The 20,733-nt window shown below is 38.6% G+C and overlaps 1 protein-coding gene across 1 annotated transcript in view; it reads left to right on the top strand.

Annotated features, from left to right (window-relative positions):
• Nucleotides 1-663: 663 nt before the first annotated feature.
• PDE3A (phosphodiesterase 3A) overlaps nt 664-20,733 on the top strand; it is a 326,334-nt gene continuing 306,264 nt past the window's right edge. Inside the window, exon 1 of the mRNA XM_066354792.1 lies at nt 664-2,676. Coding sequence (XP_066210889.1) covers nt 1,702-2,676 — 975 coding nt within the window. The 5' untranslated portion in view covers nt 664-1,701. The remainder of the gene's footprint in view (nt 2,677-20,733) is intronic.

Genomic DNA, 20,733 nt, shown 5'->3' with positions numbered 1-20,733 from the left:
ATTTGAGCTTCCTAACTTTGTAAACCTTCTGGAGGCTAGGGTCACTTAATCTCAGAATAATTTACTATCCACCATCAACAATTGTTGACTAATACTCCCATACATTGGTTTTTTTTAAAGTAATATTGATACTTTTTTAGTGGATGCCCCTCCCCCTTCTCTTTAATAATGTTACTATGGAACTTGCTAAGATTTTCCAGCATTTGAACCAACAGGAAAGGCTTAAGTTCTCTCATTTGAAAACAAAACAAAATAACAACAACCTTGGAGCTGTTGTAACTGACTTGTGAACCTAGGAGAGCATCTTTGAATCTCTCAGACAGAAGAAGTGGCTGTCATTTTTAATGACAGTAAGAAGTATGTTGGTTCCCATCGCCTGCCAAGAAGCTACGCACAATCTTTGTTCAGCATCCTAGAAACTCAGCCTGACGGCCAGCAGCAGAGCCCCACACCCCAAGGCTGCGAGATCTGGGCGGTGGGCCCCCTGACCAACCCTAGGATGCCGGAGCGGGCTTCGCTCTGGGGAAAGGAGAAAGGGAGCTGAGAAGCAGCGCCTCCTCTGGGGAAGGGGGAGGGAGCTGGACTAGGAAAGCTTTCCTAGGGAGTTGCCTTGAAAGAAAGAAAGAAAGAAAGGAAAGAAAGGGAAAGAAAAGGAGAGGAAAGGAAAGGAAAGGAAAGAAGGAAGGAAGGAAGGAAGGAAGGAAGGAAGGAAGGAAGGAAGGAAGGAAGGAAGGAAAGAGAAAGAAAGAAAGAGAAAGAAAAAAAGTGGAACTGCTGATCACTCCAGTTGCCTGCTGTTTTATACAGTTTAATCTGTGGTGATCATCACTCGCTTCCTTCCGCAAGACTGCAGATTACCACCAACCTCGCACTGAAAAGAAAGGGGGGAAAAAGAGACAGAGAGAGTAAATCTCCGTTCTCACCTTCCCTTTGCTTTCCCACTCCCTTCCTCTCCAGCTCGCTCGCACTCCCTCCCTCTTCCCTTCCCTGGCGGCAGCCGCTTGTCTCTCGGACTGGGTCTCTCTCCGACGGGACTTAGCAACTTCTTGGTTATTTCTCAGCCCCTTTTCCATTTCTTTTCCACCCTTTGCCATGAACTGCACCGACAGACGCTGGGGAGGCTTTGCTTTCTGCCCCTGGGAATGGCGGTTCGCTTCCTGGGGCCGTGCCGGGGAAGATTGGCCGAGGAGAAAGAAAGAGTGATAGAGAAAGAACTGCAGGAAGGAAGAGATGGGCGACCTCCATCTGCTGCAGGCCGGGCGCACAGCTGCGCAGCGCCGAGCGGCGCCCGAGATGGCCCCGCGCTTGCTCCGCGTCCCCGGCTCCTTCCGCGGCTGCGGCACCCGTGCGCTTCGGGCAATCATTAAAATCCTCAAGTAGGAAGAGACCCGAGAGGGCATTAGTTGGAGTAGGGGTGGAGCAGAGAATTTTAAAAAGCATTTCAAAGAGAGAAAAGGAGGAAATGTGTTTCTGCCTGGGCTAGCTTTTAACTTGAAAGCATCTCGTTGGAGCGTCTAGCATTATCCCGGAGTTATTCGAAAGCTGAAACTTTCAGTGGCTCGTGAGCCTGGAGAGAGGAGGGATTCCGAGGGTGGGACTGGGAAGGGAGAGGGAGTGTGTGTGCCTGTGTGTGTGTGTGTGTGTGTGTGTGTGTGTGTGTGTCCGGGTGGGGGCTTAGGAAGTCAGTGGAGAGGGTACACCATGGCAGTGCCCGGAGAGGCCGCCGGAATCGGTGGCACGCCAGTCCACGGTGGGGTGAGTCCAACGCCCGCGGCGGGCCGGGGCTGCCCGGGGCGCGCCGGCCACGCATCGCCGCGGGGCTCCCCCTGCCGCGGCTGTTGGGGAGACCTGGCGCTGCAGCCGTTCCGGCGCTCCCGGAAACTTTCCTCGGCGCTGTGCGTGGGCTCCCTGTCCTTTCTGCTGGTGCTGCTGATGAGGCTGGTCCGCGGGGAGACCGGCGCTGACCTGGGGCAGAGTAGAGAGGCGGAGGCGGCGGCGGCGGCAGAGGAGGAGGAGGAAGCGGCCCCGGCAGCAGAAGGGGGCGTCTTCCCGGGGCCGCGGGGTGGTGCTCCCGGGGGCGGCGCGCCGCTCAGCCCCTGGCTGCAGCCCACGGCGCTGCGCTTCAGTCTCCTCCTGTGTGTATTCTTCTGGATGGGATTGTACCTCCTGCGCGCCGGGGTGCGCCTGCCTCTGGCCGTCTCGCTGCTGGCCGCCTGCTGCGGGGGGGAAGTGCTCGTCCAGATAGGGCTGGGCGTCGGGGAAGAGCACTCACTCTCGCTCCCCGCCGCGGGGGTGGTGCTCAGCTGCTTGGCCGCTGCGACATGGCTGGTGCTGAGGCTGAGGCTGGGCGTCCTCATGGTCGCGTTGACTAGCGCGGTCAGTGCTGTGTCCCTCATTTCCTTAGAGAGGTTCAAGGTCGCCTGGAGACCTTACCTGGCGTACTTGGCCGGCGTGCTGGGGATTCTCCTGGCCAGGTACGTGGAGCAAGTCTTACCGCAGTTCGCGGGGGCGTCCACGAGGGAACGTTTTGGGTCCCAGCTAACTGCTGGGACCAGAGAAGATATCCCGGTGTTCAAGAGGAGGCGGCGGTCCAGCTCCGTGGTGTCCGCCGAGATGTCGGGCTGTGGCAGCAAGTCCCATCGGAGGACCTCCCTGCCTTGCATACCGAGGGAACAGGTAAGCGCTGGCGTGTCCCCTCTCTTGCCTTTTGAGAAAACTTGAAATGTTTGGAAATGCGCTCAGCGGAGGGAATCAGAGCACTGGGAACTAAGGGAAAGATAGCCTAGAAAAGTGGTTTGACTTTAGACAGCAGAAAAATAGCGAGTTTTTCACCCCCTCTCAGCCAGTATTTTATAACCTGAGCAACAAGAACACGAATAAGTAATAAAACTAGATGGCATTTGCAGTATCTTCCACAGCTGGGCCAGCTTTTAGGTCTGCTACATTACACCTGGTGCATGGCTTCCCAAGTACCCTCATACTTGACTGCTTTAGCAAGAATTTTCGAATTAAGTTTATATTTCAGTAGTGAGTGAATTTTTAAACATGTGGGTTTTACTAGATTTCTTTCTGTTTCTTTTTATAAAGTTTTTAATTCTAAAGTGACAGGTAAACATTTATGGAAGTCAGCAAAAAGATACTAAAGTAAATCAAGGAGTGTTTGAAGGTGAGGTACTGATACACACACTTTCTGGTTTTGCAGTAAGTTTACTTAAGAGACTGTATCTGGTGGTGCGCAGTTTGTTTTTAAATGTAACTTGGGGACATATGTTATTACATGTTAATGTGTTTTGTATCATAATTATAAACTTCAAATTGGGGAATAATAAATACCTCTGAACCTAAGAATTGATCAAAACCGTGAACTGTGCTGTTACTGTCAACTAAAAAAAAATTCTCTTTAGTTTTTACATACATAAGTAGTGGCTATTTAGAAATTACAGTACGTTTATACAGGTTATATAGGAAACACGATTTTAGGAGGACATATCTAACCTTCCTGGTGATTTCAATCTTTTATAAAGAAAGCGGAGAAGGAATCTAGAAGTATGAGTGAAGTTATCTTAGGGAAAGTTCAGTGAATTTGGGAGAGTAATCTCATTATCATTAAGCTTTTTAAAACCATGAAATATAGTTGCTATAATGGACAGAAAAAAACAAGTCCCATTTTAAATTTTAATTGTGTCTGAAAAGGTGTATTTAAGTGCTTGCCTAGTTATTCCAAGTAATACTGACACTTGGGGCGCGGGTTGTGGAAGCTGGTTATGTATAGCAAGTGGAAATTTACACTTTTCCCATTAAACTTGAGCCTACTTATGGTACTGTTAGGACAACTTTAGGGAGAGAGAGAGGATATCTAAGATATAGTAAGCTTTTTCTTTTTTAGATTATTCTGTGGATAATCATTTAGGCATTTCTGAGAAATAGCAGTCACCATATGGTGTGGGTGGCTAGTTTGTTTCCGAAATGAGTTGATTACACAGAATGTGATTGTTTGACATTATTTAGCAGAATGGATGCCAGCATCATAGCCTCTGTGTTTATTTTAAAACAAATGTACTTATTTAGTGTTTCATTTAGATAAAGCAAATACTTTGTAGATTTAAGCATAAGAGGGGATTTTTAAAAGTGAAGTTTTAAGAGTCAAGTTAAAAACAGGGCACTGATACTTAGGTTTTGTAGAAATTTTGGAATCATCAAATAAAATAACCTATTTATGATAATTTAATTTAAACCAATTAGAGGAAAAACACATTTTCTCCTGTTATAGGAATGTCTTTTAAATGAAAATGCTACTAGTTTAAATATGTTTAGAACACACTTTTTGTTCATTTATAGGGAAATGTGATATGATTATTGCAATATTGAACCATACTTTCTAAGGCAAATCTGTGATTTAATCATAAATAACTTGACTCCAAATTAATATTGGTTAGCTTCTACAGTCAAATTTCTGAAAATTCCACATTAAGTTTTAGAAGTTAAGGATTTAAGGATGGATTTTTAAGATAATAGCTCTTTAAATAAATTAACCGACAGTGTTAATTAATCCACAGATTTTTATTGGTTTCTCTGGGTTGAATTGATAAGTGGAAAATTTGAATCTACAAATATATAAGAAAATAACTGAACATTGCATTTTTAAATGTTTTGCTGATTAATACTGTTGAAAAGACATATTTGTAATATATTTTGGTCATCTTCTTTGGTTACTATGTTTTAAAAAGTTATGTTTATGAAGAATATTCTAAAGTCAGAGACTTTTCTCTTATGGGTTAATGGAAAAAACAAGGTTTAATTTAGCAGAAATTTGGATTCTTGACGTTTTAATGAGGCATGGATGAGTGTGCATGTGTTACTGAAGACTAGTTTTCGTATATGACCCATTAAAGTTGTTGCTGAGTGTAACTGTTGGGGGTGAGTGGCAACTAACATGAAGTAGTATCTTATGGACAGGGCAGTGCCTCATACCTTAGCATAACTGTGAAAAGTTCAGGAGCAATATAGTAAATGGCTTATCTGTTTTATCATAAGGAAACAAACTTCTGGTTAAGGGTGCAAAGTGTACCACTGTCATCTGCATACTTTATCAGGAATCAAAAAATTGTCAAACATGTGTATAACACTCCCCTGAATGCTACCTGATTAGGAGTTCTTTTCCAAAAGAATGCCTACTCTCAGCTCAAGCTCTCTACTGAGGCAACAAGTAAATTTTAAATAGCCTTGTAAAGGCAAGGCCCAGAGTGTGGCAGAGGCCTCTTTAGAATTTATTTGGACTCTGATGATTGTCATGTTTAAAGGTGAGAGATTTCAGCTTTTTCTTCTCCCTATGAATGATATTGGCCACTTGCTTATGATGTATCTCTTTTCAGTGACTAAAAGGTCAAGGAGAATAGATGATAAAATTGTCATAAGATAAACAAACTGGCAGATATATTTTCTTCCCTTCCTCCTACCTGTCCTTCCTTTTTTCCTTCCTGAACCGTAATTGTCTATAGATGGAATATTACACATGGAATTGAGTTTTACAGCTCTGATGATAAAGGTGACTGCAATCAAAGAGAGGAGACACAGGTCTAGTCTTCAGTTACTGAATTAATCCAACACTGGGTGTCTATGAATGCAAGTGAAGGTATCTTTACACTTAGTGAAAAAGAAGTTTGGAACTTTTGTGTGGCTTTTGGTTCAGTTCTATCAGCCCAGAATCCTCAAGATGATTTTGTGGATCTGTATGTCCAACTGTACTTTTTTGTTTGACAGCATTAGGAAGTAGATGTTTTCTTCAGGTGTGTGTATCTTTTCTAAGTGGATGTTCACATGTGAGAGCAGGCATCTCTCTCGAGCTCGTTACCACTGTACCCTCCAAACACTGGCAGAGAAGTTCTTGTATTATTAGATATTATACATATGCTGTTTTCAACATAAAGTTTTAATTATGCAATTTTTACCATTTGGAAATTATATTTAAAGGGTGTCTCTCTATTCTCTCTATACAGCAAACAGCACAACTGGCTAGTTATTCCGCTCTAATTATTGTGACCACCTTACACATTCATTTTTGAAAGATTCTAAACCAGTGTTGTTTTATTCAATTACATATTAAGAAGAACTTAATATTTTTGCCTATGGTTTTACATAAAATAATCACAAAGCATATGTCTCTCTTTATTAATGTATTTGTACCACTTAATTACAAATTTCTTGGGGAACAAGTATATGGTGACAGAAAGTGAGTTGACTTTGGGTGATGGCCATACAACACAATCAACAGTTCGAATGCTATGGAGATGTTCACCAGAAACCTGTGTGCTCTTATTGATCACTGTCTCCCCATTAAATAGAATTTCTCATTATTAAAAAATAAATTTCTTTGTGATGGATGTAGTGTCAGTCAGAAATGTACAGCTATTTACTTATATTATGTAATTTAAAAAAATTGTAATTATTTTCCATGGTATTTCCCTAAACCTCTCAATTAAACATCTTTGGCAAAAAAGGATATTTGTAGGAATATAATAGAGTCTGATGGTTGGTTATCAAAGGACGAATCAAGTTTCTCATCACTGGCATAAGAAAAAAACTTTTGAGCAAAAAAAAAAAAACCCAACAAAAACAAGAGAGGCACTGGCTGGGTAGCTCAGTTGGTTGGAGCATGATCCCAATACACCAGCTTTGAGGTTCATCTCCTGTCTGGGCACATGAAATATTTGGTCAATGAATTCATGGGTAGATGCATTCCTCCCTCCCCCTCTCCCTTCCTTCTTCCCCATCTCCCTTCCTCCTTTCCCCTCTCTCTTCACCCCCCCTACTCCTGCTCTCTCCCTTTTCTGCTCTCTCCCCTTCCCTTCCTCTCTCTCTTCTCCTCCCTCTACCCCTTCCCCTCTCTGTAAAATCAGTTTAAAAAGTCTTTAAAAAATAGGAGAAATAAGAAAATAAGTTTAGTTTTTGCTAGTAGGCAGATGGTAGGCCTTGTTGTGTCTTCGGTAAAAAGTATAACTTACTTGGCATTTATAATATAGTTATGAAAAACAGAAGTATGTCTTCTGAAAATACAGATTATATTATCTTTTAAATTTCTAAATACATTTTAGTATAACATAACATATCAAATTGAATAAATTTCAGAAACGGGTTTTTAATTAAATTGTAGGTCTTCCACATTTCATTAGTATACATCAGCTGATACAAAGAACAATATTGATTATAATCTGACAGAATTAAAATTAATTAATGTTAACTTCTGAAAATATTAAAAAGGCAAAACAAGATTTTTTTTTTTATCCTTGGGAAAGGTGAGGGAAAAGAATTTATTTATGTGTGTGGGGACAAAATTGTGATTTTACTTTGTGAATACAGATATTTAAAGCATACTGAAAAACTGCTTTAACTGACAGAAATAGTTAGTGAATCTATATAAATTTACAGAGGTTGGAAACAGTCAAACAGTAATTTTACTCTTTCTGTATTGAGCCTAAAGTGTAAAATGTGAAAACTGTAGAACTGAAAGAAATGCTGTGTATGCTGGGCTGTCATGTTAATTAAATAAACAACCAGAACAGTGACTCTGTGTATGAAATACATTTTGAAAAGCCTGGGGGAGGGGGTGCAGGCAGGCAAGGGTGAGTGACACTGGCATGGAAAAACATTCATTATATCTGTAGTGACATTTGTATAAATTTGCTGTATTCTATTAGGAGTACAGCTCTGAGAATGATCTCTTCAGGACTCTGAATAAAGGCTTTACGACATTTAATTTCTCTTCTATGTTAAATAAGTTCTTATTAGGTTGGAGTAAGATTTTTATGAGCCTCAAAATTTAGAAATATGCCTATATATTCTAAGATTTTCAGTTAATGTGGTTTGTGCCAGTAACAGCCCATAGTCAAGTCTATGTAGACTTCATTGAAAACGTGTGTTGTTTATCTTGGGTTTATTATAGGAGTTGTATTTTTCTGAAGACCTTATTGTTGTGAGACAATCTCATGGATGAAGGTAATCAATCCAACTGCCACATCAGTTGGTATCTGAAGAGATTTTGGCACATTGGAGCTATGCCTTTGCATAGGGCAGGTTTCTTTAGCTTTGTGAAAGTAGGCATAACCCTGCACATTTATGGTGAATTGCTTATTTAGTTGACCATGTGTTTCTTATTCTATGAAGTCTTCCTCCTTCCTCTTATCTTCTGTGTGTGATATTTATAATTGTATCTTCTAAAAAAAAACTTAAGTATATGAAACTGAAAACTTAATTTATATTTTTTTCTATGTGTGTTTTCAGTAAAGTTCTATCAGATAACTCAGAATGAACCTCAGAAGGTTCAGACATCTCCATATTCTTATGCCTAAATATATACTCTGTTAATAATCAAATGAACATTATTTTTTTTACGTAGAAATGTAAATGCTTTTACTAATTACCTATATTTACAATTGTACTATTGGTAGTATGTTTTTTAAAGGAGGTTCCCTGCACACTAGGCTACCCTAGGAAATTGTCTTAACTTGGAACTGAGAGCGCATGTTTTGCATTGTTGTCATATAAATCACAGAGGTCTGATTTCTGGAGAAAAAAAAGTCTTAAAGATATGCTTAACTTGTAATTCAGGGAAAGATCTGTTGCATAACAAGTCAAACACATTAGTTAGCCATATGTGTTCACCATACAGGTATACTATTATTTGAAAAGAAGATGCTACCCTTAGCTCAGCGGTTCTCAACCTGTGGGTCGCGACCCTGGCGGGGGTCAAACGACCAAAACACAGGGGTCGCCTGAAGCCATCGGAATTAGGCGACCCCTGTATTTTGGTCATTCGACCCCCACCAGGGTCGCGACCCACAGGTTGAGAACCGCTGCCTTAGCTGATGTTATTTATAAAGTTCTTTGGTTAGTGAACCTATCAAATGTCACATCAGTGATGTATCTGCGCATTAGGCCTTGTGCTAAAAATCATACAAATTAGCCCTGGCCGGTTGGCTCAGCGGTAGAGCGTCGGCCTAGCGTGCGGAGGACCCGGGTTCGATTCCCGGCCAGGGCACATAGGAGAAGCGCCCATTTGCTTCTCCACCCCTCCGCCGCACTTTCCTCTCTGTCTCTCTCTTCCCCTCCCGCAGCCAAGGCTCCATTGGAGCAAAGATGGCCCGGGCGCTGGGCATGGCTCTGTGGCCTCTGCCTCAGGCGCTAGAGTGGCTCTGGTCGCAATATGGCGACGCCCAGGATGGGCAGAGCATCGCCCCCTGGGGGGCAGAGCACCGCCCCTGGTGGGTGTGCCGGGTGGATCCCGGTCGGGCGCATGCGGGAGTCTGTCTGACTGTCTCTCCCTGTTTCCAGCTTCAGAAAAATGAAAAAAAAAAAAAAAAAAAAAAAAAAAAAAATCATACAAATTATACACAGACAAATGCAGTTAGCACCATTCCAGAGTTCAGAGCCTAGTATGGAAATGAGAAATCCTAGTAAACTATCTAAATGACCTCTTAGATAAATGTTGAAAGAATGCATGTAATAGCTTAGAGCAGGTTTTAAATCTAGAGCTAGAATCATTCATCTCTTCTCTGAAATTTTATGCAAAATTTCATCTGTTCATTTTTCTGGGGATAAAGTCTATAGTTGTGTAGATTTTTCAGAAGGTCCTATACACATAATGCTTAAATATAAATGTTTTAGATTTTGAGCAACTTTACATTTTGAAGAAAGGGAGTATCTTTTCTTTGAAATGGAAATTAATTCAGTACATACATTTTTTTTTATTGTTTTTTCTTTTAAGTGAGAGGAGGGGAGATACTGAGATTTCCACATATGCCATGACTGGGATTCACCCGACAGTTCCCATATGGGGCTGATGCTCAAATCAGCTGAGCTATTTTTAGAGTCTTAGGCTGATGGGCTGGGACCAACTGAACTATCCTCAGTGCCTGGGGCCAACACCTGGACTAACCGAGCCCTGGCTGCATGAGGGAGAGAAGGGGGAGAGGAAGGAGAAGAGAAACAGATGGTCACTTCTCCTGTGTGCCCTGAATGAGAATTGAACCCCAGATGTCCATACACCGAGCTGACGCTCTATCCACTGAGCCAGCTGGCCACGGCCCAGTATATACATTTATAGTAGTTCTGAATAAATGCAATAAATACCCTCACCATATTGCGGTTCACTTTTTGCAGTCTTACTGTATCGCGGATTTTAAAATTGTATATATCTAATTCTTATCATGGATTTTTTGCTATATCATGGGATTTTGCAGTGTATAGGTATATACAGAAGGTATTTTTAGATATTATTTTAATTATTTTTACAGTATAATAAGCATTTTCTAGTCTAAAAAATTGAAAACAATAAAAAATATAAAAATATTAATTAAAACATATTAAAAGAGTATTAAATTGAAATAAAGCCTTAAAATATATATATATATATATAGTAAAATATAAGGTTGCTTCTTTGTGGATTTTCACGTGCCGTGGGGGTTCTGGAACCTAGCCCCTGTGATAGAGGAGAGACCACTGTAATGTTCTAGGATTTAGGAAATGCTATATTTCAGTATAGTAAAATGATTGTTTATTTTCATATCTTGTGATGGTTTATGGTGATAAGTAACTTGTTGCACTGAAATCTGAAACTGCTTAGTTCTGTGCAGGCTGTAGTTGAGAGACTAGAATTAGTCTGATTTTTGGAGAGAAGGAAGATGATGGAGAGTCAGATAAATGTGTGTAGCCAGCATGAGGCAAAATGTTGGCTTTTATCCAGTTCTCTTTTGGACTTGAATATGTTTGCATATGTTTCTGGGGAAATAGAGTAGAAAAGGAGTCAGGCCGGTCATTGTATGCCTAGGTATCATTTGTGATTTTACACTTGGAGACAACTCTAGATTCCTGTTCAGAATTGAAGACAGTAAAACCCATGAATGTACAGATAAAATTCTTAAGCCCTTACAGTGATTTTTTCTGGTTACCAAATGTGCCCGGCAGCCCTAGGGATGTATTATTCAGGATTTTGCATCTCGTGAAGGAATATCAATTGCATTGCAAAGTCTGTCTTCGTGGAGTCTTTATCTGTCTCATTAAAGAAGGGTGTGCAATGGTGGCTTAAATATTGAATTTTATTTTCATTTTAGTTTTTCAATAAATCTATTTAAAAATTCAAGGCAATATTAATCTGCAAATCAGTAAAGCATTTCTTTGTTAGTATAAACAACTGGTTGTTTCTACTCACCTAAATTATTTTGCACAGTTTCTTTAAGAATCCATTAAAATGTAAATAAATAAGATGTAATATTAGAGGAGGTTATGATGAACATTACCATTCAGAATGAAGAAAATTATTTTGGAAAAGTCACAAATAACTTCTGCCTTTTTTATTTGATTAAAGCTTTTATTTATTATTGGGGAATTTGAATAGTTATTAAGACTTTAAGTATAGTCAGTCCTGCTAAGATAGTAATAAAATTAAGTGTAGTTATGTTAGTTCCTCCTAAGAATATAAGTAGTCATAAGCACCATATTACATCTACTGATATGTATGTTGGTGTATGCAGGCATATGCACAAGTGTGCATGCCTGTGGATGTATGAGATTTTTTCCTTTGCCAGGAAATTGCTTTGGTTGTAACAATTTAGTGGAGAAACAGTGTCACCCAGTGGCTTTGAAGAGAACAGTCCTGTAAACATTAGAGGTAAGTGCTGTCCAATAGAAATATAACATGATCCATATATTTAATTTTATATTTTCTACTAGCCACATAAAACCATAGAAAGAAACAGGTGAAATCCATGATCATAATGTTTAATGCATTATATCATATCAACACAAAACCAGTATTAAAAAAAAATCAAGATATTTTGCATTCTGTGTTTTGTATTAAGTCTGAATGTCAATATTTACACAATAGCACACCTACCTCAGTTTGGTTTAGCCATATTTATATAACAGTACTTAGAAGATGTATGTGGGTGATGGCTGCCTTGCTGGACAATGCAGCTATACTTTTTTAGAGAGACGAAATACTTGAAAACTAATGTCACCTCTTCAGTTACAATGGAAACATCTATGTAGGCTTAATGATAGCACTAATATACACTCATTCAAATTTATATGTAATCTCAATAGCTCATTTTTGTAACACTAACTACTCTAATACTTGGTAAGTGTGTTTCCCCCCTTTTTCCAGTTTGTATTATCGCACATTTTAAAATATGACTGTTGTAATTGGAGGGGGAGTTTAACAGAGTCCTTAATAAGAAACCTTTAGGGTAACCTGATTTATAACACAGTATTAAGTTTTCCAAGTAATTTTGAATTTGCCTTCTAGAGTCTGATTCATAACAGGAATTGCTTATGTATACAGTGTGAACATGTGGTGTGTCACGTTCACAGTAATTAGTCTGTAATTGAGTTATCTAATGTCTCTTTAGAAATGAAAATGGTTATGTTTATAGTGCAGGTTGTTATCTCCGTCACTTAGGAAACTAAAGTGACAAACCTTCTAGTAGTTTTAATGGGTGAAAATTAATAAGTGTCTGTAAAGGGTAGATGACTTTTCACTATTGCTTATGCAAACACCGCTCTCATGGATATATAAAATGAAAATGTTTCATTTTGTGTAGAGAGAAGATTGGAGATTTTGATAGAGTAGAATTTCTAAACTAGGAATTGAAATTATGTGGCTTTTGGAGCTTCTACATGATTTCCAACTGCAGGGTAAACTCTGTAGAACGTACTGGTGAAAAAGGTAGTAACTGTTAAGTGTCACCTTCCTTCCATTTCCTCTCCCCAAACTATGAGTTCATTAACTCTAGGTGGAGTTCCAATATTATATTGAGACTTGATGAGAAACTTATTTTTATATATGGCACGTTACTTTATGTACATACTTTTATAGAGTGATTTTTGAAGTATGCATTTATTTTGTGTATCATGGTTTATAGCTATGGGATGTTTTTGATTTATAAATTTCCCCTTTTAAAAGCAAGACATTTATCTTTGCATTTCAGAATAAAAATAGTGATACACAGATTATCATGTGTCACTTAGAAAATAATCTAAACAGAACAAAAGGCAACAGAATTATGGTATTCGAAGAAGTACATTTGGCTAAAATGAAGTTGGCTTAAGGTAGACTTCTTGAAGTAGCTAATTGAAGAACAAAATGCCATATTAATCATAGTTGTTTCTTGAAAGAGTTTGTATTTGAATATAACTAGTTATTTGCCCTGGCTAATTTTGAAATTGATTAAAATTAATGGTTGGACTTTCATTTTTTTTCTTTTTGGCCAGTCTTCTTTTCTGACAATGTGTATATGTGTGTGTGTATATATATTTTCATTTTTGAACCTAATATATTCTTCTTGTTTAGAATGTGTTTAAAAATTTAACGAATTCCATTCTATCTCCATGCCCCACAGTATTGTGTCAGAATATTGAAATAATTTTGTGCAAGAAGGTTGTGGTTTTGATTTAATAGGATCTTAATAAAAATTTTCCATCTTCCCAAGTAAGTTTAAATAACTGAATATTTATGCTATGTCTGTGGCAAGTGTTTCTTTCTCTCCAGGTATAATCCACTTAAAGAAACCTAATGGAAATTTGAAGTCATAGAAATATTATTTTGCGTGGATGTTTTATTTTATGGCAACCCTTGTGGAGTCTGTGTCTTTAGGACATTTTTAAACTAGTGTGAACACAAAAAAGGAAATAGTTCTTCTTTTGAAACTCAGTATTTTAGAGCATCAATTGAATAATCTGCTTAGGAAATGCTCCTCAGGAGGCAATGTTTGTCCTGGTGATAGGAAACATCTGCTTGTGCTGGGAGTTAGTGTTTAGAGGTCCTGACTCAGGATCAGTCTCTTAACAGAGTTGGGAAAGGAGAGTAGCCTAGGCTGATTGAAAATTTGCTTTCTAGGTGCAAGAACTAAGGAAGTCCAATTCAGATCGTATAGTTTTTATTATAAAAGGAATAAAACTATTTAGACTCTTTGTCTAAGTCATAAATACTTCCTTAAGAAAATTCTGGCCCAAAGCCTTGCTCATTGTAGGTGTTGGCTGGCAGGACAAGTGGATGGACAAGAAATGAATGATGTTTAATCTGAAATATTTATCTACCTAATCTTCTGAGACTGAACTAGTGATAAAACTAAACTTCTGTAGGGAGAGAAGAGAAGAAGTAGTCTATTAACTAGTCTATGAACTTACATTTTAAATATGTATATTTTTATGGTTTTAAAAATACTCTCTTGCATGTGTCAGATAAAGGGCTGAATTTGCCTGTGCCCTTACTGGTAGGAAATCTCACATTCAGCATGAGTCCTAGATATTTATTTTTAGCTCACTCCCAACTGAAAATATTCAACCAAAGTTACCACCAAGATCACTGTACTGTAAACTTCAGAAAGATCTCTGAAATGAAGGTATAGTTTTTAGAAAAATAAAAATTCAACGCTTTTTTTCATTCAGCTAACAAAATGAGAAAGAAGAAACTTTGATTTTATTTGTTCCCATCACTTTCTACAAAATGCTGGTAAGTATTCATCAGTGAGGGTTCTTATTGAATAGCTGTATTTCCTGAAAAGGCTAATGTAAAGTAAATACTGTCTGTATTTTATCTTATAATGGTGCTCAATTACAAAATATATTTTGAGCCAGTTCCTTTCAGAGATGACTTTGTGAAATTAACTTATTTGAAATGTTATCTAACTGTAGTGCTACTGCAATTGTACTGAATAATCTTGAAGTCTGGCAGCATAATTTCAGAGTCCTGATGAACTGAAGAATCTAAACCAGCAGTTTATAAATTTTTATTAAAATGACAAGTTTTTGTGTATCCTATCAACTTTTTTGGTCCATCTAGTTTTTAACAGAACTTGCCTTGTTAAAATAGAAAGTTTTAAGTCAAGTAAGAATATTTTGTTGCTGTGGTTTTAATACTTAATAAAGATATTGTCATATTCTCTCACTGAAATCATATGCATCTCTTGACTCTGTTGGGCAGGTTATCATAATTTTAGGTTAGGTATACATATTTAGATAAAAAAGTTATTTTCAAATTACTTTTGTAAGGAATGCTTTTTTGTTTTGTTTTGTTTTTCTATCATGGTCTAATTAGGTAGATATTTTAGAAAGGCTGCTAGTCCTGAACACTTTCAGAGTTTGAGACTTTTTGAAATATATTATTTTTTATAAATTTGAATATAGTTTTTATTTAGAAAATATATTGTAAACTGAGAATTTAGTTATAAACTAATTTATATTTTGAAATAATCAAAATGTATTCTTGTAATCAAGCCATTTCTAAATTTATTTAACATTTTTATAAAAAAATTAGAAGCAAAACCTTTATTACCTGCATTTTTATTTTGGAACAGAAAGCTGTGTGTCTGTACCATCTTGAACAGTGTCTGTTTTAACTCTTAATGATTTGTTTTTTGCTAGATATATAGGGCCTAAACTACAGCACGGTTATTAAGGCAGTAGCCTCATTCATTTGCTTCTTTTTATTCCATTTTACTTGAATAATAATTGGAGTGAATCTTCTTAACTCCTTTAGAAAATGACAACTAAATCTTTTAAAAGATTTTCAGTGGGGCTTCTGCAAGCAATTAATTAGTTCAAAATGAAAAGTGTGAGAATTTGGTTGGGGATGTAGGATACAGTTATAACTGAACACTGATGGTAAGTAAGTTATCTAAAAATTAAGGTGGCATTCAGAAATGTATACTACCCCATGATAAATGGTGAGAGAAATTAATGCTTGTATATTACTTGTGCAGACACAAAATCTGACAATAGTTCCTCAGGTTTTTTTCTTTTCTTTTCTTTTCTTTTTTTTGTATTTTTCTGTAGTTGGAAACGGGGAGGCAGTCAGACAGACTCCCACATGCGCCCAACCGGGATCCACCCGGCATGCCCACCAGGGGGCGATGCTCTGCCCATCTGGGGCGTTGTTCTGTTGCAACCAGAGCCATTCCAGCGCCTGAGGCAGAGGCTTCAGAGCCATCCCCAGCTCCCGAGCCAACTTTGCTCCAATGGAGACTTGGCTGCGGGAGGGGAAGAGAGAGACAGAGAGGAAGGAGAGGGGGAGGGGTGGAGAAGCAGATGGGCACTTCTCCTATGTGCCCTGGCTGGGAATCGAACCTGGGACTCCTGCACGCCAGGCCGACGCTCTACCACTGAGCCAACCGGCCAGGGCTCAATTTTTTTTTTTTAATATTTGTTGTATGGTTCTATGGTGCACTTAAAATCTAGACCTCTTTAGGTTTTGTAAGAGGAGAAGAATCTGAGAGGGTCACTTCTGGACACTGGGCAGGTAATCTAGCCATGCATTGGCTCAGTATTGGTTCTTAGACCAAAAGCACTTACATTATTTTTCAGAAGTCATAATGCTATTTATGTACTTTCCTGACATTCATTACTTTCCAAGACATTGATTCTTATTCTTTAGTTTTTTAGCCTACTTATCACTTTGACTTATAAATGTCATTTACAATAAATTTATAATGCCTTTGTTGCAATCTTGTGTAAACTTTTACTAAGTATGTGACCAGATTGACTAAAAATGTCAGCAAGTAAATGTATGTTATTTAAGATCTTGGACTCTTTCACATTGACTGTATGTTTCCTGCTCAGTATTTCAGTTTGCCTAGATTCCTATCTTCTTTTTCCTTGGTGCAAAATAATCTTATGTTATTATAATTGATGTTCATCAAACTATTGTTTAGGACTCTAACAATAAATGCCTCTGATTAGTAGATTAATAGCCTCCCTTAAAATACTTTCAAAATTTGCGGTGATCTGACTTCACCTATTTATTTTTATAATTAACACATCATCCGGCACTTTCTAAATTGAACTACATACTGTAGCTCTAAAATTTTAGTGTGAATAGAAACCATCTAGAAAGCTTATTAAAATGCAAGTTCCTAGGTCCTGTGGTCAGATGTTCTGATTTGGTTATGTATAAAGTAGAGTCCAGAAGTCTCAAGTTTTAAGAGGTCCAGGTACCTTAGTGCAGAAGCATAAGCTGCACACTCATGCCTAAAACTGGACAGCAAGTTCTGACTTTTATACTCTGATTAAACAAATAGTTAAAAAAGCATATGGTTGGCTCAATATCATGGGAAAAGTATCTATATACACAGAGAGATTATAGTTTATGAACCTTTGTCATCCATAAAAGTTTTACTTTGAGTTCCCCACTGTGGATACCTCAGAGAAGTTCTTTGACCATTCTGCTATCAATTCTTCTGAATAGTAGGAATAACAATTTGTCTAATTATCTCATATTGCTATTTTAAAGCTCAAATAAAAACAAATCGCTATGCAAATTCAAGTAAAAAGAGTATAAGGTATTGGACTGAGGCAGGCCATGGCTTTGTAATATATCAAAGTTTCTTTAACTTTCTGAATTTAATAATTGTACCTGTAACATGGGAATAATATACCTTACTTTTTGAAGGTTGAATATTAAATTAATGAAAGTAATGGGCATAAGTTCTTGTCAAACATTAAGAATAGTGTTTTTTGCTACCTATCAGGGCCACATCTTTGATGGTTGCAGGCTAAATATCAGTACAGTGTAAAACAATGCAAAAAAATTTTTGCATTCGATAAATATGCATACTTGAAAGTTTTTTAAAACATACATGTTCTCTGGAAGTTAATTAAAATGATATTAGAGAGGTACTTAAATTACAATTAAAGCCACTGACAAATGAGGCAGAAAGCCAGATAAGTTAACAGTGGAAAGAGAACAATCTGACAAAGATGTTGACAAGTCCTTCAAAGAAGATGTGAGTGAAAAAAGATGAAAGGAGAGATTTAGAAAAATTAATTCTTCTGGTTGGCTCAGTGGTAGAGCGTTGGCCTGGTGTGTGGATGTCCCAGGTTCCATTCCCAGTCAGGGCACACAGGAGAAGCACCAATCTGTTTATCTACCTCTTCCCCTCCCCCTTTTCTCTTTTTCTCTCCCTCTCTCCCTCTCTGCCTTTCTCCCTCTCTCCCTCTCCCTCTCCCTCTCCCTCTCCCTCTCCCTCTCCCTCTCCCTCTCCCTCTCCCTCTCCCTCTCCCTCTCCCTCTCCCTCTCCCTCTCCTTTTCTCTCTCTACCTCTCTTCCTCTCCCCATATCCCCCCCTCCTGCAGCCATGGCTCAATTGGAGTGAGTTGACCCCAGGCACTGAGGATGACTCCATGGCTTTCGCCTCAGCCTCTAAGAGAGCTTGGTTGCTGAGCAACAAAGCAACACTACAAATGGGCAGAACATCACCTTCTAGAGGGCTTGCCAGGTAGATCCTGGCTGGGGTGTGTGTGAGAGTCTGTCTCTCTGTCTCCCCTCCTTCCCACTTAATTTTAAAATAAAGGAAAGAAAACTTGATGGAGTCTTTGGACATGTTTGTGAAAAATGAGAGTCAGTTGTGCAATCATGTGTCATATAACCCCATCAGAAACATTTATGTGCTCTATCTGCCATTATAATATGAACTTATATAAACATTTTCCCCTTACAATTCTTGTTTTCAATTTTTTGTGGTAAAATCCCAGTCATACCCTTCCTTTCTCTCATTATTTGCCAATGTTACCATTATTCTCAAATACCAGGGACTTCCTGGTTAAAATCTACAGAAAGCAGCCAGTAGTACAGTGCTGGCTCAGCAGTGGCTTTCCGTAGAATATAGTGATTGTTTATTTCAGCACATAAGTAGATTCTTCTAGACCCTCCTCTTTTTAACAGCTTCCACAGAGCTCTACTGTAGGCCTCAGTACTCAGGCCACTTTTTTTGCCCAGACTTTCCCACTTATTGAATGATCTTTGAGTGTAATCTGAGGTGTTGTTTCAGTTTGACCGTGGCAGGAGCAGGAGTCCTGTATCATCCCACTCTACCATGGTTGGTTTCAATTTAGAAATTCTGCCTGGGCTAGTCATCTGGTTCTCCAGTTTGGGCATTGAAAGGTCTCTGGTTTTTACTTTGTGACATAGGAGATGTCAGAGGTGATGGGAGAAGTCCAACAGATCAGTTTACCCATGGAAGTCATTGCAGGACTGTTGCTTCAAGTAAAATGGGAAGCCATCAAAGGGTTTTAAACAGAAAAAGGATGCAATTAGACTTATGCTGAAGGGGCTCTCTCAGGCTGTGTTGAGTGAGCATACATGCTAGGATGCAAGGAGAAAGACCAGTTAGAAGACTGTGGCAATAATCCTGAGAGGATTGGGAATTAGACCAAGAGGTAGCATTAGTGGGAAGATTGTAAATGTATATTGAAGGCAATAGCACCAAGATTGGTATTGACTGGGTGATCTTCAATTTTAGAAGAGGGAGGGAGTTCCTTTAATGTTTTCTCTTTTGTTCAGGGGCCTAATATTAAAGGTATTTATTTATATATTTTCATTATTTTGTTTTAAGAAAATCTGATTGGGTTGACTTTTTTTTCAGTTTTATCTTCTGCCTTTGCCTTCCAGAAGATGAGCCAAGTGTGTGTGTGAGAGAAAGGGAAAGAGGAAGGGAAGGGAAAGAAAGAAAAACATCTACTCATTGTTCCACTTAGTTGTTCCATTTAATTATGCACTCATTGGTTCTTTTTGTATGCACCCTGACCCATGTACAAGATAAAAGCCACAACCTCAGTGTTCTGGGATGATGCTCTGTCCACTGAGTCACCCAGCTAAGGGCTCATGCTCTTCCTTTTAAACAGGTGTATTTGTAGCTCGTGCTCTAAAATCTTAAACTCTGCTATAGCAAACACATTAGACTGTTCAAAATAAATTCAAATCTTTCTTTTTATTAGTCTTTGAATAGTCTGACAAATCCCATTTTTATCTAAGGGCATGTTGCCAGTATATTCCAGACTTTCCTATAGAGGAAATGCTTCTATTTTGTTTTCATATTAACTCAGACCATTTGTCAACCTACACAGCACTTCAGTAATAGGTGCTATATAAATATTTAAATTACGATAGCTTGATTGCTTTGTAACTTTACAGAGTTTGCTTACTCTACACTGTGGTTAATGTGATTATGCAATATTTTATATATGTCTTGGTAGCAACAAAAGATAAGAAATTTTAAAGTGTGTGAAATGAAGCATTTTTAATTGTGTAAGAAAATACTTTGATTAATAGAGATGAATATTTGGGAAACAAAACTGAGGATACATTGGCGTGCTATCACCTTCAACAGTCAAATGCATAGCAGAAAGGAGAGTTGTCAAAATGTTTGTTGTTTGTATGAGGGTACCATGGGTAATTTTTATTTACTGTTTTTGTTTTTATTTTTCTGAAGTGAGAAGCAGGGAGGCAGAGAGATAGACTCCTGCATGCGCCAGACCAGGATCCACCGGCATGCCCACAAGTGGGCGATGCTCTGCCTATCTGGGGCGTTGCTCTATTGTAACTGAAGCCATTCTAGTGCCTGAAGCAGAGGCACTAGAATGCCTCTCAGCACCCAGGCCAACTCTGCTCCAATGGAGCCTTGGCTGCGGAGGGGAAGAAAGAGAGAGAGAGGTAGAAGAGGGGGAGAGGTGGAGAAGCAGATGGGTGCTTCTCCTGTGTGCCCTGGCTGGGAATCGAACCTGGGACATTCACACGCCAGGCTGACAGTCTACCGCTGAGCCAACCAGCCAGGGCTATTTACTTATGTTTTTCTGTATTTTCTATGTTTTCCAGCCTGTGCACATATTTTATCATCAGGAAAACAATTAAAGTTTATGGAAAAATATAATCACTTGACATTGTACCTCTGTATATGTTCATATAATATT

This window comes from Saccopteryx leptura, chromosome 1 (genome assembly GCF_036850995.1).
Source record: "Saccopteryx leptura isolate mSacLep1 chromosome 1, mSacLep1_pri_phased_curated, whole genome shotgun sequence".
Lineage (NCBI taxonomy): Eukaryota > Metazoa > Chordata > Mammalia > Chiroptera > Emballonuridae > Saccopteryx > Saccopteryx leptura.
Note: the sequence above shows the minus strand (reverse complement) of the source record. Positions and strands in the feature narration are given on the sequence as shown.